Source organism: Misgurnus anguillicaudatus, chromosome 12 (genome assembly GCF_027580225.2).
Source record: "Misgurnus anguillicaudatus chromosome 12, ASM2758022v2, whole genome shotgun sequence".
NCBI classification, from domain to species: Eukaryota; Metazoa; Chordata; class Actinopteri; order Cypriniformes; family Cobitidae; genus Misgurnus; species Misgurnus anguillicaudatus.
In genome coordinates, this window is record NC_073348.2 from 24,705,552 (window position 1) to 24,729,814 (window position 24,263).

The window sequence follows — 24,263 nt, forward strand, 5'->3', positions numbered from 1 at the left end:
TGATACTATCTCCACTGAATGTTACTGAAACATACAACAAAAGAGCTTGCATAATGACTAAAAGAGAGAGAAGTGAAGTATATTTAGAGGTGGTTGCAACGGCAAGCATCACTGTTATATTCATATTTAAAAGTAGGCATTTGAAGTTCAATGTGTGTTGCATCCTGAATGACACAATCTCGACTCATGTGGTGTCTCGAGTTTCTAAGCAGTTGCACATGCAAATTTCACCTTGCATGTGATAAAACAAACAAAAAAGTACCACAGAAGTAGAGATCGGAGCCAAATGTCAAAAACAAGATTGACTTGAGGCAAGTATGACAACACCCTAGAAACACCCTAGCAACTGCATAGCAATTGGTTCAGAACCCTTTTGCAACTGCAAAGCAAATCCATGGCAATCGCATGCCAGACAGCATAGCTGCAGTTTGCTCAGACAGTTAATGTTTTCTTCAAAAAAGGCACAGATTTGAAACAGCATACTGTCGTTCCAAACTACATGCATCTTTTATAGACCTGTGGCACCAATGAAATTACAATCAGCTATTTGACGCATCACAGCACAGTGTGAGCCTCTCTTTGTATGTGCTTACAACACCACACACCCAGAGAGAGAAAAAACAGATTTGATTTATGACATCTTCTGGTTATTGTCTTTGCATGGAGCCGGCGAAGTGCTTCGTGAATGTCAGAATTCCATGTTTTACTGACTCGAGTGTGTAGTTCTGTTACCATGGTAAGCATTCAATCCAGCTCAGCCAGACGGTGCCTCTGATTGGCTGATATGCCGTCATTATGGTATCATGTAGCCGGCTCAGTTGCCCAATGAAGACTGAGCAGCACTGGAGTTGTTGCTATGGGCAGACAGACAGGAATCGTTCTCAATTCCTATGGTCTGCGTGTTTCTATGAGGCACTTTGTCCGTCAAAACACTAGTATTTGCTCGTACCCCGCATGCACTCTTCTCAGTTTTGTCTTTTTTTGAAAGAGAAATGTGGAAGGGCAGATGGGATACGTGGGTGCTATGCACAGAAAGTCACGTAGGCAAGACCCCCTCCTCTTCTCACCCATTGCCTTACTGCCTCAATCTCAGTTGAAGGCTGCTAGTCAGCTGTGACCAAATAGTGGCCACAATGCACAAGATTTCGAGTTCCCCTCACATTGTTATTATTGATAAATCGTCCACCGTCTCATTTTCATTTCTATCTTCTGCTTTTCTATGCCATCCTATCCTCTCTTCTCCATTCTTCTTCTTCTTTCCTCTGCAGCTTATGCTAGCATCCATTTTCTTTTTCACAATATTTTATTATACACTTCACGTAACCCGTCCCACACCATTTGTGCTATGGATGTTAATGGCAACTCAGCATGTGTGGCTTGTTAAAGAAACCGTAATATGGCTTTTTTATGATTTTCATCTGGTGTGTGAAAAATAATGGAATGGAAAATCCCATTGAAGAAATGACCAGAATATAATAAAATGGTGAGTGGGCTAATTTGATGTTGGCTAGTAAGCATCCACCCTGAACACCATAGCAACAACATAGCAATGCCCTGGCAGCCATCCAGAATAGTTGGCAAGTCTGCAACATTTAGCATGTTGGCAAGTTATGCACGGGTGAACACGACTCACATTTTCCTAAAAATGTAGTAAGGTAGTTTTCTTCCACTAGTCTGGTAGAATGTTTTGATGCAATATCGTGTAATAGCGGTTAGTCATGTATTGTTATAAAATTGTTATCATTTATGGTTAAACAAGGATTGTTTGTGAGGTATCAGTGCATGCTTTTACTGCACAATAAACCCTGTAGCAGCAACCACATTCTTTGCTACTTAAAGAGATACACCAGCTGTATTTTTCGGAAATTAAAATAGTTCATATTTTTAAATTAAACAAGTTCAGTTGAAAAATACATATTTGTAAAGCTCGAAAATATACCCGGTTTTTCCAGAAAATAGTCTTTTGCCACCCTACAGTGAGGTTTAAAAATAGCACCTAGTGTGTTGGCCCTATTCCAACACACACATACACAGCAGCCCCAACTCACTCTCTCCCACTTTATTTGACACGTTTCCCGCCTCCACGGCTCGTATTCGCTGGTATAGTTTGACTGACGCGGGCTTCTGTTTTCTGATTGGCTGAGGGGGTTGATTGACAGTCATGCAGAGCGCAGAAGCATTGAGCAGTGGCCCGGCCCCCCGGCTCTGCACGTGGATGAGGCTGCTGCGAACATTTGAGCATCAGAGAGAGACGAGGAGAGGAAAGGGGAAAGAGGGAGGAGAGAAGTTGGGAACAGAGGCGACAGGATTGATTTGGGAAGGAACGGAACGTTGAAGAAAAAAAGAAAAGAGGTGAAAGAAATTAGGAGGTAAGAAAGGAATTATCATTTTTCAAAACGAGTACGTGCATGTTCGGTATGAGAGTATGTGCTTGATTGTGTGTGTGTGTGTGTAAATTGGTATTGCATGTTTCTGTGTGTAAATGTGAATGTGTACGCGTGTATTACGTGCACATGGATCGGCGCTAAAGCAGTCATTCATTATTGTGACAACAGTGTTTGTGTGTGTGTGCAGTGTGTGTGTGTGTGTGTGTGTGTGTGTGTGTGTGTGTGTGTGTGTGTGTGTGTGTGTGTGTGTGTGTGCAGTGTGCGTGTGGGATTGCATTACAGATGCATCACCTCACACCATGGCCGGCATTTGTAGTAAAGGGTTTTGGCTACACTGGCTTTCTTGTTTAATGCAATTAAATAAATGCCAGGATTACAAACCCCATGCCCTGCTAGGTTTTGGCTTGTGACAGTACTGTCACAGATGGGGTTTCCTACAAATCACAGCTAATTTGTATTGAATGGTTTTTAACAGGCATCTTATATCTTGCACAGGAATCATCATATTTACTGCAAATGTTGATATGAAAATGTGCATTGTTTGCTCAGGCCTCCAGGGGGCTTAATGGTTCACGTGCCATTGCCACATAGTGACCTACATTCATCCGAGCTTTACCACAGGCAGACACCGTGATCTGCTAAAATATCCCTCCAAAAATAGACTCTTAACCCGAGTGATTTGGCAGAGCGCTAATGAATGAAACCTAATGTCAGTTAAATGAGATCCGCTACTTGTAACCCAGTCGACTGAGTCATTTTTGTTGTTTTGTACAATTATTCATTTGTGAAGGTGTTAGATTATCTGTGTCATTATTTGCTGACAAATTTGTGTGAAAGGTTATTACTACAGCATGCCAAACTTTTGCATATTGTGCCTTTTACAGTAAGTTTATTATTTTTTATGTACTAGTGCTAAATCCAGGCCTGAATACAAATGACTTTTATCCATATACTTAACATGCAATCCATTTTGTTATTTTTGTTTTAAACATTACTTGTAGAGTATACACCTTTTGCTTAATAACTCAGCGGTAAATTGAAACATTATGTTTGGTCCTGGTTTGGATCACACTGGTCCAGCTGTGTGGGACGATGTTGTGGTGATTTTTATGGTGTGGGAGTGAAGGAAACTTGGTTTAGGAAACATCTTAGAGTTTTGCCAACCCAAGCACTTCACAACCTCATATGGAAATCTGCGGTTCTGAGAAAACTGTCATTACTGGACCACCATCGTTTCTGAGCTTTAATGCTAACTGTGTATTAGCATTGTTTGCGAAGCTTGCTAGTACATAACTAATTCATCCTAAAGCTGCAAAGTGACTGTGTGCAACTCTCAAGATTAGATTCTCTCATCAGTCCAGACCTCTTAATCTCAAACCTCTGATTTTACTACAGAATTGTATATAAGTAGTCCGTTTAGTGGCTGAGTTTTGTTTAAATATATTTATCCAGGTTGTCATTAAATGTCAGGACAAAGTTATTCATTATAGCTTAATTTTAAAGTGCTGTAAAAGGCGCAGCTGTTGACGTGTTGACGTAATTTCCACTTTTTTATTTTACTGTGCCATACTGAGCATTAGCAAACAATTGGCAGGGACTGCCGCAAAGAACAGGCGAGTCTCCTCCCCCAGAGCATGTCATTCTTTAACGGTTGACGATTGGCTCGTTTTAATGAAAGGCTTTGCTAGAGCGGCCATATTGAAGGTTCAAACCAATAGTAGGGACACATCTTGGGTAAATGTCTTTGGTAAAACATATTGAATGGCTCCTTCCCGTTACAGCGAATATGGAAGGGACACTTCGTCAATATAAGTTCTTTAGCTTCGTCCATCTTTGCTTTTCAGTAGGGAGAAAGATCATGCCGTGACATCCCTGTTTTTTACTGGTCACATATTCAATTCATTTCAATTCAATTTTATTTATATAGCGCTTTTCATAATTGGTAATTTTTTTTTTTTTTTTTATTTAGAAAAGGGACAGTGTACATTAATTAACATTTGTATATGTAAATGTACCCAAATTAGCCCTAGGGCTAGTTTTCATTGGTAGTCCCTTTGCCAGATGTTATTAGGCTCCAAGCTAAAACAAAAATGGTTAAACATTACAACAATACTTCAATACATTACAGCAATCAACAGTTAAAATTCATGAACACCTCTATTAAACACAATTAAATACAACAAGTCTATACTAAATTTAATATTATAAGTCAGTGGTTCTCAAACTTTTTCAGCGTGCGGCCCCCCTTGTGTACGGTGCATTCCTTCACGGCCCCTCAAAGAAAATTTATGCCGAAAAACAGTTCTCAAACTTAACATTTCAATTGAACAAAACATTAAATTATACAAAGTAGTGCTGTTGGTTATTAGCCTTATTTTTTGTTGTTGTTTAATTACACAAAATTCATGAGAAATTAATGTATTTTATAAAATGTCATAAAACTGGGGCCCCCCTGGCAACATCTCCCTGCCCCCCTGGGGGCCCCGGACCCCAGTTTGAGAACCACTGTTATAAGTAATCCTAATAAAAAATAATAATAAACGTAGCAACATTAATGTTCACATTGTTGGTTATGAAGAAGCTATTTCTTAAGATTAAACTTAAAAGAGATAAATGATGAGCACTCTCTAATTGAGTGAGGTACAGCATTCCACTGATGTGAAGCTCTGAATGAAAAAACAGTTTGACCAAGTTTAAAGCAGCTTTACATTAATAGAAGCAGCGGAAAACACAGAAAAATCCAAAATACAGCGGCTATGAATAAACTTTACAAGCGAGCGTATTAATAATCTAACGTATAGTAGAGGCTGCTAAGTTAGCCCAATGTCGGCTGACTCCCCGGGTTTTTTAACCCTAGGAGGGAAAAAAAACCTTGGGAGATATAGATATCGACTGTGTGTATATATATATATATATATATATATATATATATATATATATATATATAACAAAGCATTCACATAATTTGTCTAGTAAATGTACTTATCTCGCAATAGTTACCCTGTACGGAACAAAGCATTTACATAACTCGTCTGGGTAATATACTAATGCCGCAATAGCTAGCCTGTCTGAAACCGAGCAGATATTAAATCACAACACTGTGTGACACTTGCATATATATATATTTATATGGAATGTATACTGTATGTAAATGGATAAGGAGATTAACCGGGTTCCGTTGGTGGTCATTGGTCAGGCATCGGCTAGGCATCACGTTGAAGGACGGCCAGTAGATCAGTGGTGTGTTGACCTCCACGGCAGCCGGAACTGGGTCTGTTTGTCTCAATGTCCTCGGGTTTTAGGACGAGACAGGGAGAGAAACAAAATCCTATTAGCGTAGGGGCCATTCGCATGTAATAAAAGTGTCACACAGTGTATCTGCTCGGTTTCAGACAGGCTAGCTATTGCGGCATTAGTATATTACCCAGATGAGTTATGTGAATGCTTTGTTCCATACAGGCTAACTATTGTGAGATAAGTACATTTACTAGACAAATTATGTGATTGCTTTGTTAAAGAGAAAAGTCTAATGTATAGATTTAAAGTGATATTTAAAGTTTAGATAATTCCACGTGATACGAATTTACAGGTACTGCACCGAAGTACACACCGAAATATCTTCGCACAAGCTTGCGTTTTCGGTCCGATGCATTCGCATGCGTATGAATGAAAGTCAGTGAAACGAAATGTGTAGTGTGACCGCCCTTATAGTTTACCTCAAAACCTAATATGTGATCAAAAGCTGAAGTGCAGAATAATGCAAGGAAAATCACTGACATGTATTTGCAAAAGTGAGAGACTGTAGGTTTTAAATGCTTATGTCTTCTAAATCTGATAATTATTGTCAGTGTTTTGAAGCACACTGGTTTTTAGATATTCTTAAAGGGATAGTTCACCTAAAAATGGATATTCTGTCATCATTTACTCAACCTAAAGTTGTTCTTAACCTGTATGAGTTTCTTTATTATGTTGAACACAAAAGAAGATATTTCAGGGTTTCCTGCAGAAAATGTGTTAGTTAAGGTAGGGTTGGGCGGTGCCAGGGGCGTGGCAATCATAGGGGCGCGTCATGATAAAAATGAAAATATTTTTATTAAAAACACTAAATTCTTAATTTTGAAGAAACTATGACAGAAAATGAACACATACTAGATTATTAATGAATTAAATGTTTTTAACATATACCTTAGCTGCGCGATGAAGTGAAACTAAAGGGTTAATAAACACAAACTGAAGCAGATGTCGTAGAACATCTGGCGAACGATTATAAATAGCGTAAAGATAAAAAAAGATAATTTCCCACTATTAATTACATTATCTTAAAGGAGTGTAACTACTGTAGCATGTAAATAATGCACATAGAGCGCTCAACAATTATATCGAATCACCAGTTAACTTACTTTAAATATGCAAGAACTATAGACTAATACAATAACAGGCTTAAATAAACCCAAAACATAAGTCCACTTACAGTTCTCACGGACACGCGTTTTATCAACTGGCTATCCTCCAGACACGGGCCGTTTGGCCGTGTGGCGCGTGTGCACCCTGGCGGTTTTAAGCGCCTCCGCGCTATTCTCCGAGATGTTTTATCAACTGGCTAGTTATCCTGCAGACAGTGATGGACCACGTCGTCCTCTCATTTCGGCCGTGTGGCCGCTCGCGGTGTGAAGCGCGTCTGCGCTATTCTCCGAGATGTTTTATGAACTGGCTAGTTTTCCTCCAGACAGTGACGGACCACGTCGTCCTCTCATTTCGGCCGTATGGCGCACGTGCCCGCTTGTGGTGTGAAGCGCGTCCGCGCTTTTCTCCAAAATGCACTTGACGGCCTTTTGTGCAGCGAATTTTTTTTTAAACGACCAAGTTAAGGCGGTAGGGTTTCCCAGCTTGGGCGGGCCGCCCAAACGGCAAAGTGCTGCGGGAAACCCTGTATTTTAATAAATTATGTTTGTGGTAAGCACACAGTTGATGGCACCCATTGACTTCCATAGTATTTGTTTTTCCTACTATGGAAGTAAATGTCAAGTGTGTGCTTATCATCATTTATCCAAATATTTTATTTTGTGTTTAACATAATAAAAAACACATACAGGTTTAACACAACATGAGGCCGAGTAAATGATGTCAGATTTTTCATTTTATATATATATATATAAGAATATTATAAGAAATTGACTAGATCTATTCTCCACAATTAATCGCTGATGCAATGCTTGGTCAGTGCATTGCAAGTGCACAGTCCACAGTTTGCATTCACTTGCTTACTTTTCATGAGTTTCTAGCCATAAGGAGCAAAATTGTCACGTAGCATTTTAATCCAGACTACGTAAGTGCTACTTTCAGCGTCAGTAACACATAACAGTTGTAGGAATCCTTTGTTAGCACTCAGACAGCTGTGATTTTCTCTGGGATGGCAACAAGATGGGGTCTTGTTATTTACTCTAAGTGCAATGCTTGCCTGCGGTACATGCAGAAACAGGAAAGCACACGTACAGTCACCAAAGTGAATGCAAAATAAACCGGTTGCTCTGGCTTACAGATGCATCTTTGTGAGTAGCCGTACATTTACATTCCTGCATTTGGACACTTAAATCCAAAGTGGGTCATCTATTTTTATCAGTATGTGCATTCCCTGGGGATCGAACCCATGACCTTTGTGCTGCTAACACACTGCGCTACCAATTAAGCTACATTACAGTAGTAGCCATGCAGATTTCTCAAGTGCACATAATCTCCCCTAGGAACAAAAAAGTGGTCGTGGCTTGTTTGGAGCTGTTTCCTGTAGGACTGAGCCGGGGTTCAAGTTTATGATCCGTTGCCTAGGAAACACTACTGTACTCTTTAGGTGTGGATAGAGAGAGAGAGAGAGAGAGAGAGAGAGAGAGAGAGAGAGAGATGATGTCGGATGGGGGAGGGGCTGTATAGGGAAAAGCAAAAAAATAAAAAAACAGACTGGCTGGTTGAAGGGGGTTGGGCTATCTTCACACCACTCTCTCTATCGCTGTCTCTCCCCGTCTCTCTTTTTGCTTTCTCGTATGAGACCATTCCTTTTCTTTCTTTGTCTGTCTGCCGAAGGGGAAAGGCGAGAGAGGAGGGTGCAAATGTGAGCGAGAGAGGCAGAGAGTGTGGTAAGGGAGAGAGGTAAGAAGGGAAAGAGCAAAATGGACCAGACCCACTCGGCTTTTTGACAAAAGAAGCTCACTTCCGATCTGACAGTGGCATCTTGCGAGTAAGTCTCTCTCTCTCTGTCTCTCTGTCTCTCTCTCTCTCTCTCTCTCTTTATGTGTGTGTGTGTATATGTTTACGCGAGAGAGAAAGTATGCATGATCTCTCTGAGCTGTCATCCGGTGCTTTAAAAGGTAAAGGTTAAGAAAAATTTAAAGGGACAGTACGCTCACAGTTGGGCAGCAAGTCAGGAAGCCGTGCATGTCCTTGTCTTCCCCTGTGCCCTGCAAGGTAAGAACCCATCTAAGTCTCAGGGGAGAAACACTCATATTTCCTCTACGAGACACTTATATACCAACCCTCCGGCTCACTTTATCTGTCTTTGTGCTCTGTGACGTTTCGTTCTGATGTTATTCTCGCTTCGTGCACTCTTATTCTTTTGTGAATGTTTTGCAGTTAATCTCTCAGTCCCTTGCAAGTTGCACCAAACCCATAAACTCGCAAACCTGTGGAAATACTTGCGCAAGTTTTGTAACCTTCAAAAGAATGCAAAGAATCATAACAGTGTCTTTAAAGCGACTAAGAATGTTATTCAAGTCGGTATTCGCAGAAATATCTGACCGAGCTCTCTTTGATGTGTTTATGAGAAGATTGCACACAGTTTTTCCAAATCTGATTCATTCTGTATTTTTTTCAGGTTTTCAAGGTCAACTTGTTAACTCACTGATCTGGTCATAGTGGTAAATAAGTAACTGGAAAGATTAACAGTTAATAACAAGGTACATATTCATTTATCAAATTCAAGAGATGTTGAATATAAAGCATGAATCAGATGCATTTTGGGTGAACTGTTTCTTTAAATTCTCCGTTTCGCCGTCCTTGTGCTCCATTTGCTTTTTTTTCTTTCTTTCTTATTGCATTTTTTGCTCATATACTATATGATGTAATGTGACTGATGTTGAATGTTTTGCAATAAATCTCCATTTCCCTGCAAGTCGCTACAACTCAAATTTAATTGTAAAGTAGGCTACAGAGGAGATCCTTCTGTACGTAATGCAATTGTGTGTGTGCGCGTGTGTGTTTGTGTAATGTAATAGCATGCTGGGCTGTAGTGAATACTTTTTTTACAGGAAGTGTGGTTATTATAGTTGGTGATCATGATCTTTGTCATTATGGCTCAACACAGATCTAATAAAAGTCACTGGCCTTGTGTATGTGCGTTTGCTGTGAACCCTTTCGGGCCACCTCCCTATAAGCACTATCACTAATAGCTGTATGCATGAGAGATTTCCTCGGTTTGATATCTAGTCTACTGAGGAAAACATGCATATGTTTTTTTTACCTCTCTTGCAGCTTATATTTGCACATATTCAAACTTGCAATATGTTTGCATATAATGAATTGACTGCAAGCGTGAATGAGATTTGAAAGTTGTAGCGACTTTACTTTGTTCCTCATGCGGACGTGTCGTATAGTTCAGAAGAATATAGCTGTGTGCTCTTTGTTTTATTTACTCAGAATAAAACAAATTCAAATGTGAACGTTTGCTTTAAAAGGCGTTTCGTTTTTCCCCATACTTTGTCTATAAAAGGAGTTGGTCCCAGACAGGCCCGTGTTTAATGACCCAAAACCCCCACCTCACCCAACCCAAATTTGTCCCACCTGTTGCAACACACACTCCACACTAGTAGTTCTCAAACTTTTTATAAAATACATTATCATAAATTCTGTGTATTTTTAAACACAGAAAAAAGTAAGGCCACTAACCAAGAGCAATACTTTGCATCATTTAATACGTTTTGTTAAATTCAAATTCCACATTTTTGAGATTGTTTTATGTCATGGGGGGCGCGAAGGGATGCACCCTACACTGGGGGGTTCACATGCCAAAAAGTTTGAGAACTAATGCTCCACACTTGATCTGAGATGAGCCTCATGTGCAAGAGCTGTTTATTTAGAGTAATACGAGATGTGTGTACAAGTCACTATCTAGCCCAGATTGGATATCAACTACCATAAACCCACGCAGCTGCGATAGCACGTCGCTTCTTAAAGACATAAACATCAAAAGCTGTACGAACGAACTCGGCTGGATGTTCGAAAGTGAAGTCGTGAGAGTCGCGTTCATGCGGTTATGACAAAGGTCCCTTTGTCAGCTGCACTTCACTGTTATGGCACATTTTCTCCACAACAAAGTCCCTCTTGATGTGAAATGTGACGATAACAGCGTTGATGATTATGATTTCGAAACTGGATGTCGTTCTGATACTGAAACCCAAACATACAGAGAAAACCTCAAATACTCGCAGTTCCAGACGTGCTCTAAACATGTAATGCTCTGAAATTTGATGTGGTCTGTATAGCCTATATTTGTGTTTTTTTCCCAAGATGTTAGGAGACACGACCAATGTACAGTAATGAGTTTGTTAAAACAGGAAACCCCTCAAGTGGCACGTTCGGCCTGGCCACTTCTGTTTACGTCTGCAGTGTGCACAGGCCTTTGAATATCGGCCTTACTCTCAAACATCTGACAGTAATGCAATCTCATTGCTCCCGACTGCAGTTGTGGCTTTATATTCTCTTTCTTTCTTTCTTTCTTTCTTTCTGTCTGTTTGATTCCTGCTGTGGTTCCCCGCTGCTTTCATGAGATATGTTTCAGATGGACAGTCAATGCACACTTGCTATTTTTTTGGCTGGGTTCCTGGATGTTTGTGAAAAATTCTTTTGAAGAGTTGATAGGCAGAAGTGTCTAACTTCTGCCGTACTACATTTGTTTGCTTTTAAAGGGTATTTCCTTGATCTTTTTGTGCAAGTCTGTGTAAACTTTGATAATAAATGTGTCTCACCGCAGAAAAATGTGTTATTATCTATCCAGCCAAATTTGAATGATGAAAAAAATGAAAAGTAAATATCAAAATCTTGGAAAACTAAGCAGGATTCGCTAATCTCAAACATTGGGGGCGTGTCCGCTGTCTTTGCTCAAACCACGCCCACTTGCGGGAAAGCTGCCATCTCTATCAACATTCTAATACCGCTACAACTTGAATGGATGCTCACGATTATGGGGCGGGGCATGCTTGGTGGCTCTAGTGCGTCAAGTCCATAGACTGTAAAAAAAGATAGACGTAGTGTCTGTGACGTCACCCATAGGTTTCTGAAGAACGTTTTTAAAGCTTTAAGTAGGCGGTGTCTGCCGTCGCCATCTTGGCCACGTGTCACCGCGCCGCACTCGCGGATATCCAAGAAATTGGTAAAAAGGCGGGACGTGGGTGAAACTGGTTGCTAAAACCACGCCTGCCTAGCTCGACTCTAGTGACAGCAGTGGCTGTTAAACCATCACTCAAGTGACCACACCCTTAATTATTTAATAATAATAATTTAAACAGATGAGTTCCAAAAAAATTCACCCCCCTCACAGTTGTCATGAAGGGCAAAATTAGCTATACAGACCAAAACCAATTTTTGTACCAGGCTGTAAACATATTAATTTCTACTGTAAAATTGGGCATTTTAACATGGGGTCTATGGGAATTTACTCCTTTTTGGAGCCAGCCTCTAGTGGCCAGTTGATGAATTGCAGTTTAAATCACTTCCGTATTCCCTTCATCAGAGAGATCGGAAGGTTGCCCCTTGGTAAATATGTTCGAAGTCTGTGTAAACTCTGATAATAAATGTGTCTCACCACAGAAAAATTTGTTATTATCCATCCAGCCAAATTTGAATGATGAAAAAAACGACAAGTAAATATCAAAATCTTGGAAAAATAAGCAGGATTCGCTAATCTCAAACACTGGGGGCGTGTCCGCTGCCTTTGCTGAAACCACGCCCACTTGCGGGAAAGCTGCCATCTCTATCAACATTCAAATACCGCTACAACTTGAATGGATGCTCGCTATTTTTTAGGGGGCGGGGCCATGCTTGGAGGCCCGCCCAAAAAATCCTGAATTTAGAAATGAATAATAATTGTTTAATGATCTAACTCCACAATTCAGTACTACATAGTTTACAGTCTTTGTAATGTGTTTCAGCAATACATTTCTAACATGTATAGCAGGTTTAGAAACAGTTCTCTGAATTTACTTTACACAGACTTTAAAGACCAGCGCAACTAACAATCATAAGTATTTAAAAAAATGTAAGCACCAGCCATTCTTAATATCTTTACAGATCCCAAAGTTACACAAAAGGTCATTGGTTCGATAGCACAAAAGGTCATTGTCCAGGGAACACCTACAGTATAGACAGTTTCATTGGACGCACGTGCGGTGATGCGATACGTGTCTGGTCTGAACTTTACTTCCGGTTTAAAGGAACAGTATGTAAGAAATGTATATCAATTAATCATAAAATGGCCCTGATATGTCACTAGACATTAAGAAATCATTTTTATTTCAAATACTTATATCACTGACAACAGTGGTCTGGGCAGGATATTGTCTTTTAAAAAGTGGAGTTGCAGCCCTCAACTCATGTTTAGTTGTGTGATTGCAGTACCAGTTTTAGCCACAAGTTTTGTGATTGCAATACCAGTTTTGGCCACAATCCTACATACTGTTCCTTTAAGTTTTTTTTAATGGTCTGACTAGTTGCTAAACCGAACTCTTGAACAAATACCTTGTCGAAAATAACAAATGTTTTGGTTTCCTAGGTAATCTACATGTTGTTTATTTTGTTTGATATATAAATAAACTCCTTTTAAAGGACTTTGCTGTTATTTATTCTTAGCAGAGTTTACCGGAAGTTACGTGTTGACCACGAAAGCCACTTGTTTATGTTGTAACTGCTGAAACCGTCTATAATGTGGACCTTGTAATGCACTGTAAGTCACTTTGGATAAAATGCATAAATGTAAATTGTGAAAAATAGCTGTGTTTGGTGCTGAAATAACATTAAATGAAAATAAGAGACAATATCATTTTTTTTTTAAATTGTAGTTATATGTGAGATTAAATAGCAAAGTTTTGGGGTGGGCAGTCAGGGGCGGTGGACTTATTACTAATGTAATCTTCTTAATGTGTGCATCTATCCATGTGAATCAAATAGGTAGATATGTGTCACATCGTGAAGGGAAGTTCTTCGAGCGATGCTTCTCTAAATCTCACATTGTTCGAATGTGATGCTGTAGGCGTCTTTACTAAAGCGTAAAAATAAGGTCTGATAACATCCCCTATCACAACCCAATGAAGGAGTGCAAGGGAAACCTCCAACGTTTCAGACGCTTTTCTCGAAACAAGATACTTTCCAGTAGAGCAAGGTCACGACCACAAGTGCACTACAAAGTCACGTTTCCACAGGAAGTTAGAACCACTTCCTTTTCAACAGAACGGTTCACTGGGTTTCCATAGCTACCGAGGTTAATATGGTGTTAAACGTTGGCATTCAACACCCACACGTCAGTTAGGCGTAGTTGTGTTTTGCCTTCTTACTGATGTAGGGAAACAGTAAGGGTACAGTTTGGAGTGAACAGGTGTGAAGTGTTTGTGTAATATGATATACCTCGACCTGTTTCACAATGCATTGTTGTACCGCTTGATATTTGATTACATGAGTTTTGTGTGTTTTATAGCGCAAACTCTTGCAGTACTCCTGTAAGTTTCAACTTTGTCTCGGATACAAGTCTTGAAATTCTTCAGGAGACTGTAGTCTAAATGTGACCCTGTCTGTGAAATCGAGGTCAAAGTCTTATTGGACCTTATTGCTTACATAGTCTTAAAAGTATTATGAGGACATCATATTGAAATCTCTTGATTACAGACTTAAGCTAAATTTATGATATTTTAAGGTCTCTGAATGTTTGTAGTGGAGATACATATGAGATTTCTTGGGTCAAAGTATTTGAAAAGCATGAGATACAAGCAAAAATCTCAAATTGCTCCCGGTTTTTACTTGTATAAAGGCATTGTTTTGTGATTCTTTGCCAGTTAAAAGTGCCATAGAATGTAAAACTCTACTTACCTAGGTATATATAGCTCAACATTATTATTTATGGCCCTTTCAAATAAGGTAATATTAGACCATTTCATTCTAAAGGCAAATCTAATTTGGCATTCAGACCAGACGCGGAAGAGGCGGCAAGCGCGAGTGATTTACATGTTAAGTTAATGCAAAGACGCAAATAGGCATCCTGCGGCGCGGAAAAGTGCAGAAGGTGCGACGCGGATATTCGCGCCGCGTTAACCAAACAGGAGCTTGCTCTAATAGTCGCGTGATTACAGGGAGCGAGCGGAGTCGCAGAAGCCCCTCCCATGATGCGAATTTCCACGTGAATGTCTCGAATGACTAGAATTGTATGCGCGAATGAAGCGAGTAAACTCAAAATGTTCAAGCGTCCAACTACGCGCGAATAGCGAGCTAAGTTAATGGCAAGCTAAGCTGCTATCGAATCACAACACACTAAACAAACGACACAATCAGAACTGGTTACGTATTTCTGAAGGAAGGACTTTATAGAACAAGGAAGACATCAGCTCGTTTTGAGGACAGTGAAAACAGCGCTATACAGATAAGTAAATTATGTGAATGCACAGTTAGGGTTGTAAAGCGACATGTAAAACCAACTCTGGATATTTTTTGCACTTAATAAAGCCATATACCTTCAACTTTATGTAGATATCAGAGATCAATTTAACAACGAATTCTTTGGCATCTTTAATGTCTGCGTAAGACAGAATTGCTTACTATTGAAAACAGTTCAAACATCAACCAAAAAGTGACGTCTCACAGATTCGCTGTGAGCGCCTTTAATGTAGCAAAAATGAAAACTTTCAGGCAGTTTGGTGAATGTAATGTTTTTAAGAGCTGCAGATATGTACAGAGCAGAGACAGCAGCAGTTGCTGTTGACTTGTCCTGATCTGAACCAGGAAACAGGAGTTTTACAGTATGTTGGCTGAGCTACAGCATTCATAGCCCTGAAAAAGCACAGACGCCCTTTTTTAACCTCACACAGGCAAACCCATGCTCATGTGATAGACTCTACTATGATAAAGGAGAGCTTGTCTGGCTGTTGTAGAGCTTGGGAGACAAAGATAAAACAAAGAAGAAGAGGAGGCGGAGCTTGTGGATTGCTGTGTACTGTACACTTTTGATTGAACTCATTCCAATTGTTGATCTGTTGCTTTAGCTAAAAAATAAATCAAGCAAAGAAAATAACGTTAATGAGACATTATTAAATATAGTGTTTTAGCTGTCACTAAGCAAACATAAATGTAGCTCTTAAAGGTAAATGGCACCCTTGACTTGTATAGTGTAAAGTTAAAGACCCACTGAAGTGCCTTGAATTTCACAGTTTTGTTTGATGCGTTGATGTAATTTCCACCAAAACCGAAACTTAGGGTAAGGCAACTTAGTGGTATTTTAAAAATAGCCAGTAGCATTTACACTACCTCGCAGCTTGGAATCAGATGAGAAGCTACAGTGATGATGTCATACAAATCATTGGTGCGTATAGATGTTTTAATGGCAACCACATAAACAAACAGCTTTTGTGTCTTCTGATAGACTTGCACAAAGTATCAATAGTCTTTAGGAAACCGAAAGGTATTTTTCCCAGAGGCCAGTTTAACCATAGCCAGACTGATAAACAAACACAAAAACATTGGTGGAAAAGAGAGACTCTTTAAGTTTTAAAGGAACACTCCACTTTTTTGAAAATACTATTTTCCAGCTCCCCTAGAGTTAAACATTTAATTTTTCCCGTTTTGGAATCCATTCAGCTGATCTCTGGGTCTGGCGGTACCAATTTTAGCATAGCTTAGCATAATCCATTGAATCTGATTAGACCATTAGCATCGTGCTAAAAAAAAAATAACCAAAGAGTTTCAATATTTTTCCTATTGCGCGTGCAATAAAAGTAAAATGTGAACCATCCCTAAATGTGAATTTTGTCAGTGTTTTGGAGAACAATAGTTATCCATAAGGTTATCCATAAGGTCATACTAAAAGCCAAAATTGATTACATGTGGACTTAAAATGTAGACAGTAACAGAAAATGATACAATAAAAGCATGAATAAAGCATGATTATTGACCAGTCAGCATTCAAAACACTGTCTTTTGTGACAGATAAGGACGATTGTTTAGTGTTATAAAGCTATAGTTTGTGGCTACCATCCATGGAGCCAAGCAGTCTTGTCTCTCAGGAAACTGATATTGACAGTGTCGTTTACCAAAGAAGAACATCCTAAAGATTTCCTCTTTATTCCCACTCCCACTTGCTGTCTTTCTTTGTGACTTCCTGAGCAAAAGTTGTCACTGGGGCGGTACCTTTTCAAAAATACACATTGGTACTTTACATATCTGTACCCAAATGGTACATATTAGGACCTTTTTAAAAGGTACCATCCCAGTGACAACTTTTTTCCTTTTTTCTAAGAGTGCAGTTTATCTCAGACATAGAAGCACCAAAATAGACTCGTATGTAATCTTTAGGTTATAAAAAGATATGACTCAAAGTGTAATAATAAAATGTAATGAGTGTAAAATGGGTAAAAATATCTCATAGAGTGATATCATACAGTATACTGGGTTCTAGCCATCCAGGAATACCTTACGAAAGCCATAGCAACCATTCAGAAAATCCCCAAAACCACATAGCAACACATTTAGAAAACCTTAGAATCCATATAGCAATGCATTGTACTACTGAGATGGCAAGTTTGCACAGGCACCCGTCAAATTTCCTTCAGTCGTCAAGACTGAATCAAGATGTTTTAATGTCAAATCATGAAAAATGCTTTTGTTAGATTTTTACTGACGTCTCTCTCTCTCTCTCTCTCTCTCTCTCTCTCTCTCTCTCTCTCTCTCTCTCTCTCTCTCTGCAGAAAAGCTCAAATCTGAAGCAAAGGGAAGTTTAGTGATCTCTGTTGAGATCTGCAGTGGAGGGTTTCTCAGACTTATCAGTGCGGTGAGTGTTTAGATTCTTTCTCTTTGCCAGAATAAAACACAGCATGACTGTTCTCAACTCAAATAATTGCTTTTGTATGTGTGTGTGCGTGGTCGTGTGTTTGTCTCACCTCAGGCTGAATGCATCACATAGCAGAGCAGTACTCTGGACGTAACTCGTGGGACTCCTTCCCCTCTTCTGGGCCCAACCGAGCATCATGGGCCCCAGGCAACAACCGACACTGGGCCCCCCACTCCATGTCTTTAGTACACAAATTCAAATGCTTAATTTAATACTGTTTACACATGTGTCTTATGTATTAAACATTTTCTTATATAGTTAATAAGATAAATAAGTTGTTAAATATATGAGGAGTTCAAATATATGATGCAAAAGCGCTTAACCCCACCTCAGTCAAAAATGTAATAATGATATTGGTAGAATGCTCTCGGCACATATGTTCATCAAATACTTTAACTTCAAATCCGCTTAACCGTGGCCTCGGGCCAGGATTAAAGGTCCCGTTCTTTTTGTGTTTTTGAAGCTTTGATTGTGTTTACAGTGCACAATATAACATGTGTTCATGTTTCACATGTAAAAAACGCGGTATTTTTCACATAATTTCCTTATCTGTATACCGCTGTTTTCACTGTCCTCAAAACAGGCTGATGTCTATCTTGTTCTATGAAGTCCCTCCTTCAGAAATACGTATTGAGTTCTGATTGTGTAGTTTGTTTAGTTTGTTGTGATTCAATAGCAGCATAGCTTGCCTTTAAAGGAGCATTTCACCCATAGAAACATGATTTTTTTATTGAAAGTGCGTCATATTTGTAGTCGAAATGTAACATACATATCGAATTTGGTGCATATTTGACCGAGAAAAGGGATGTTTGTAGTCTTACTCCCTCAACAAAGATATAGCACTTCCTTCTTTCAATGATGCAAAATGATGATTTTTACATCATTGAAAGAAGGAAGTGCAACACTGAAATGGGTATTTCTCCCGTCTCAGGGGAAACTGCGGGAATGATGCATGACCATTCAAAAACATGACTGGGGTTCTAACTATACAAAGCTTAATGCAAATGGGTGAAGTTTCCCTTTAACTTAGCTGGCGACTGACGTATTCCTGTGGGCGGAGTTTAATCAAAAAACTGTTCTAGTGACGTCATTAAAGCAGGAAGTTGAGGGCTGTAGTCCAAACCGGCCATTCGCTGTAGGCTTTTAAAGACGAATTCTGTTAAAGAAAATATACCGCATGACAGTGAACTTTGAGCTTTATCATTTTACAGGTATTATTTATGTTATTATAGCAACATTACTCACTAACTAGGGTTTAAAAATTTGGATCAGAAAGAACATGACCTTTAAGAAATACCGGTTTGTTGACAGAATCAATTAAGAGTCTGATAAAAATGCTAAATTACAAGAAAACACGTCAAACGCACTTAGAGGGTTTTGCTTCTGAACTCTTCTTTTGTAGCTCATTGACTGTTGTAGAGGTTTGCGCTGGCAATGCAAAAGTCATGGGTTTGATCCCAGGAAAAACACAAACTCACAAAAAGCACCGTCTGATAAAATGCATAAATGTAAATTATCACTATCTCTATTTTCAGGTGCAGCGGAGGGACCTATCAATCCCCTTCACAAAACTACACCACAGGAAGAAACTACCCAAACAAAACATATAACAACAGGTCAATACAGGCTTATGTTCTGCATTAAATAATTCACTCAGAAATTGGGTAACACTTTACAATAAGGTTGTATTTGTTAATAATAATAATTTCATTAGCTAGCATGAACTACGACAGCATTTTTTACATTTAGTTCGTTAATTTCAGCATTTACTAATACATTTTGAACATCAAAAGTTGTAACTGTTAACATTAACCACATTGCTCATTTATAGTTCATTTTATGCATTAACTAATGTTAACGAATACAACGTGTTATCTTTTATTGTTTAATCATATTCACTTTTGTTTATTAACAGACCTCCAGGTTTCAATAGGGACAGGGCCCACGCTCACCCTAGAGACAGAGGCATCGGAAAGGAGCAGAGGGTCCAGCGGGGGTGCGGACCACTGCAGAGCGAACATCACAACCCTGAGTGCTCCACCTTGAACAGCTCAGGGTGTCCACCACACCTCTCTAACAGTAACAATCATGCCAACCAGGCCCACAGGGTAAGAGACATCCACATTTACAGTAGCTACCATTTCAGCAAAACATAAAATAACTAGATTCTAAATTCTAGTATGGGGGTCCGCACCAGCAGCAACGTTCAGGCGGGCGCCCCTCGCAGACCCAGGGAGAGAAGTGGACACAATCGGATCAGTCCAGGACTTTTCAAGGGCCCTCTCTTAAACGTCCAGCTCCTCCTCATAATGTCTCACCGTCCCTCCGTGATTCATCCCCTTTACGAGATGACTGTCCCAGCAAGAGAAATAGAAGCATTAACCAGGTAACGAGTCATAGTCTTTAAAGACACTTGCATCTCTCTTAGTTTATTCAGCCCTTCATACTATACTATGCATTACACAATATAGTATGCAATTCTGTTTGGGGTCACTAATGATGCAAAAAATATCCTTTGGTTGAGCTCTTTAGTTGTAAGTGGGGAGCCTTCAGATATTTTTGTGGACAATGGGGGGCACTGTAGTCAAAAAGGTTGATCTAGAGCTTACTAACTAATTTTTACTAGTAGTATACAGCACCATCTGTTGGTTGGAGTGAAATCATTATGAATTCTTTGTGTTGCAGAATTTCCACCAGAGAGAAAAATATTTCATCAACCGCCCTCCTTCATCACATTCACCTCGGCCGTGGAGTCCAGCATACAAAAGCTCAATGCCGTGGACTCTGTCTGAGAAGAGATCATCCCCCTCCAACTTTCAGGTAGGCCAATGAGCTATTTTTGTGCTATTGATTTTCTCTACATGCCCAGAGGAAAGCTGTAGATGCATCTAAAATCTAAATTTTTGTAGGATTTGCTTATAATCAGTTGTTATCTCAAGCATGATGTATAGCAAGAAAGAATGCATACTCTGGGAAATGTACTTGATTACACACTGTTCTTGTCATTAATTATTTAATCGTTTTTATTTAACAGGAGTCCAGTCATTCAGTCATAAGAGACACCTACAGACCCTATTCCCTCCCATCACCGACCAACAGTGGCCCCAGCCAGGGCTCTCACAGTAAGAAACCCACCAAACAAGGCCCACCCCATCATCCGGTCCGAGATCATCCAGGATCCTATCCACGTGGGGCCAAGGGGGTCTGGGATTGCCCATCACCAGCAAACCTCACCAGTGTGCCTTACAGTCAGCAGCACCAGCTTCCTTCACCACAGAGGCACACCGGCCCCTCAGGCAGTCCAGCCACCTCAGTACCTCAGCCCAGATTAAACACAGCACAGCCTGACTGGAAACCACAGAGCCGCTCTGGAAAACACGGCAACAGTGTGAGTCTATAAAGACAAACATTTACCTGTCTACTTCACCCTTCTTTAGTAAAGTTGTTTTTCTTTTACATATATCACTGCATGAATCTTATTTGCCTTGTTTGATTCAAGATCGTTATTGTCATCTGTAGTTGGTACAGTTAAATTCTTATTTAGTCTATTCCTCTCAAGACTAGGATTGTTTATGTTTATATATACATAGGAGATTGAACGTCCTTCCTCTGGCCTGGATTCCCAGCAGTTTGTGGATGGGGACCGAAAACGACCAAGTTCAACAAAACACGGTAGCCGTCAACGGAGTCCCATTCAGTCCCACAGCAGTGCAGAGGGCAGGGTGAGCGGTCCTTCTGGGAGAGATCGTACAGAAAGGAGGAGTCCAGAGACTGGGTTAAAGAAACATGATCTCAAAGATTCAGATTCTTCGTCTGAGGCCATCACTAAGAACTTAGACAGGAGCCAAAGGGAGCAGAAGTCAGAAATGAAAAAGAGCAGGCACTCTAAACATCAGCCTGAGTTCAAATCCATCCACAAGAGCTCTCTCAGCAAGCTGGATACTGAACTTTTGAAACACATAGAGGCCAAGAGAAGACACAGGGAGCATGTGAGGAGGAAGGAGAGAAAGGAAGAGGGAGAACTGATTGATGCAAAGCAACGCATGGAGAAGAGACTAGAGGAAAGGAAAAAGAAAAAGATGAGGGAGGAAAGAAAGGGACATGAAAAGAAAAGTGCACATCAAAATGGGAGGAAACTGGTGCAAATGAAAAAGAGAGCAAAAGAAAAGCATGCAGACAGGAAAAGCAAGACACCCACTAAGAAATCAGCGTCTTCTTATTCAGGAACATCTGACCCCAGTGATTCTGAACCTCTCAAACACAAAGAGGAAGAGGATAAGTTCTCTCAACATACCTCAGGGTTCATCCCAACCTCTCCATCTACTTCTCCTGTCAATAACAGCCATTGTTCTCCTTGCCAATCAACCCATGCAGTTGATACTAAGATCTCAGAAGATGACGACCAGTCAAATTCTACTGAGCCTGACCATGTAGACACTAGTGAAGATGACAGTGTGCACACCAATGAAGATGATTCCAAACCCACTCTTCCTGATAAACAAATGGTTTCTGGAAAGCATCCCATCAGCAGCAAGGAAGGTGTTGTGACTGAATCAAGAGTCCATCATGCTCCAGATCTCCTCCCAGCTCATTGTAGCTATAGTGAGGAGCTCCTAAGGTTGGACCCACCAACAAGTCCACCTGTTCTGAGCTGGCAGGGCTCACCAGTGTCAGACTTAGATGAAGATGTTGAAGATGGAAGCCATGAGAATATGATTAGAGTGCTGAGGAGACCAGTACTACAGCCTAGTCCAACACACTCATCTCCACTCAGAGACACAAGCACTGAGGTTGATTATTGCCACAGTGACCTGGCCAAGCTGTACGGCCTCCCTGAGCCCTCAAAAGGAATGGAGATTGAAGATGAAGATGATGAAAAACAAGAAAGCGATCAGAAAGATGGTAGTCCTGATGCATTAAACTCTCAGCCCAACAAACCACACCTGCACCAAACGGACACCTCGCCAAACTCGGCCATTGGCAGCCATAGATACACTTATAGGGGCGGGCCATTTGGTCGACCACCGCCTGGTGCTTTAGTAGGTTTAAAATATTCATCATCTCTGTCTTTGGGTCCAGAGATCCGTCCTCCAGGCCAGCAAAGTCCACCTGCCACATCTCCAACCCAGGATATCCCATATCAGGTTTCATCACCTCTGATACAGCCCAAAAAAGAGGAAGACAAAGAGAGGAAAACAGATGCAGAAGAGGAGGAAACAGAGGCAGAACAGGAAGAGGAAACAGAGGAGCAGAAAGTGGATGAACAAATAGAGATCAATGCGGAAGAATTGGCTAAAGATCCGGCCTGCACATCAGTAGAGGAGAAGGAACCTCTAATGTCTCCGGCCACCCTGCAAGCTAAACTAGCTGAAAGCTGCGAGCTACTGCTCAAACAAAACTCCCGCCCTGTGTCCGTAACAGAGAGGAAGGCCTTGAAAGGTAGCGGGTCCACATCTACTGAGAAAGAAAAGGACCAAGATTGGGTAAGACAGCGAGATCAAGTGGGAACTCTTGGAAAGAAAGCAAAAGGAGAAGATCAGGTCATCCCAGAAAACCAACAAAATGACAAGAAAGAGCAAGATACAAAACCAGAAGAAACAGACAAGGTGGCAAATGTTGTTAACAAACGCATGAAAGAAGACACAGTAGCAAGTACAATAAGCCACATGGCATCTATCAAAGCATCATCTACCATAACCAGCACAAAAACATCCCCACTGCTGGATCGGATCAATCTTCTTAAACCGGATGAGTTATCTAAAATCCCCCTGAAAAAACTGACGATCAAACTGAACAAGGTTGAGATTGGAGATCGAAAGACCTTCATCGCATCAGAGATAGAGCAAAAGAGCATCCCCCTCCCAACCATCACCATTAGAAACAAAGCTACTGAGATCATACGAGCCTGCAAGTGAGTCCAGTTTTATATGCACAATAGTATTTGTGGAAAATAGCCAGAGATATGTAGTACCAGAACATCATAGAGACTTGAAAGGAAGTAGGCCTATAATAAACCAGCTAGCAAACTCCCATAACACCCTATTAACCACTATGATGTATTGTTCAGGATAAAGCCTGAAGCATATTTCTTATGCTTTTGCTATTACTTTGATTACTTATTGCACTCATACACTTCATTTCTGTGTCAGAGGGGCCAACATTAAGACCAAATTTCGGGAGTCATACCTGCTGCCTGCGCTGTCAGTGAAGCCCGACATGTCCACAGAGATTCCTATTCCCAGACAGAAACTTAATCCTCCAACACCAAGCATTTATGTGAGTCTTGAGTTCATTGAAATCATTTAGATTTTTAATCCAATTTGACTGTCACTTGATTCTGATGCATGTGCAATTTTGTGTGATGTTTTTATCTGGAGAGTAAGAGAGACGCTTTCTCTCCTGTGCTGCTGCAGTTTTGCACAGACCCTAAAAATGCCGTTACCGTCATCAGAGGACTGGCTGGATCTCTCCGTTTAAGTGAGTTTTAGCTTATAGCGATAATCTCCAAACAACTGAATATTGTTTAGTTATTCGTCTTGGCTGATATATTGTCTATGCCAGTGGTAACCGACCTGTGGTCCTGGCCCCAATTGGGGGGGGGGGGGCGCTGGAGTTCACAGGGAAACGGGATCCGATATGCTTAAACAAAGATGCAGAACATGTTCCACTAATTATTTTATGTAAAAAATGTTTAATTTCTAAAAGTTTGGAGAGCTCAGATTGTCGTACAGATATATGTACGTGGGAGG

General features: G+C 40.3%; 1 protein-coding gene and 1 long non-coding RNA gene across 11 annotated transcripts in view; one reads left to right on the top strand and one right to left on the bottom strand.

Moving 5' to 3' along the window:
• The window catches only part of LOC129447052 (uncharacterized), a 64,583-nt gene that overhangs the window by 17,840 nt on the left and 22,480 nt on the right, over positions 1 to 24,263 (bottom strand). The gene's annotated exons all lie outside the window — the stretch shown is intronic.
• Positions 1 to 24,263, top strand: part of kdm6bb (lysine (K)-specific demethylase 6B, b) — a 36,771-nt gene that overhangs the window by 1,730 nt on the left and 10,778 nt on the right. For 2 of the 8 annotated variants that reach the window (XR_012372579.1, XM_073874210.1), the window contains exons 3-13: positions 2,145 to 2,369; positions 17,372 to 17,454; positions 17,569 to 17,692; positions 19,050 to 19,130; positions 19,430 to 19,622; positions 19,694 to 19,900; positions 20,200 to 20,334; positions 20,549 to 20,902; positions 21,105 to 23,425; positions 23,664 to 23,785; positions 23,881 to 23,991. Coding sequence is in view for 1 of the 8 variants with exons in the window: in XM_073874210.1 (XP_073730311.1) it covers positions 17,574 to 17,692; positions 19,050 to 19,130; positions 19,430 to 19,622; positions 19,694 to 19,900; positions 20,200 to 20,334; positions 20,549 to 20,902; positions 21,105 to 23,425; positions 23,664 to 23,785; positions 23,881 to 23,991 (3,643 nt within the window). In the remaining 7 variants the exon portion in view is untranslated. Of the gene's footprint in view, positions 1 to 2,144; positions 2,370 to 8,370; positions 8,617 to 8,777; positions 8,844 to 9,249; positions 9,332 to 17,371; positions 17,455 to 17,568; positions 17,693 to 19,049; positions 19,131 to 19,429; positions 19,623 to 19,693; positions 19,901 to 20,199; positions 20,335 to 20,548; positions 20,903 to 21,104; positions 23,426 to 23,663; positions 23,786 to 23,880; positions 23,992 to 24,263 lie in introns of those variants that run through there. The other 6 variants (XR_012372578.1, XR_012372581.1, XR_012372582.1 and 3 more) reach the window with 6 other exon arrangements.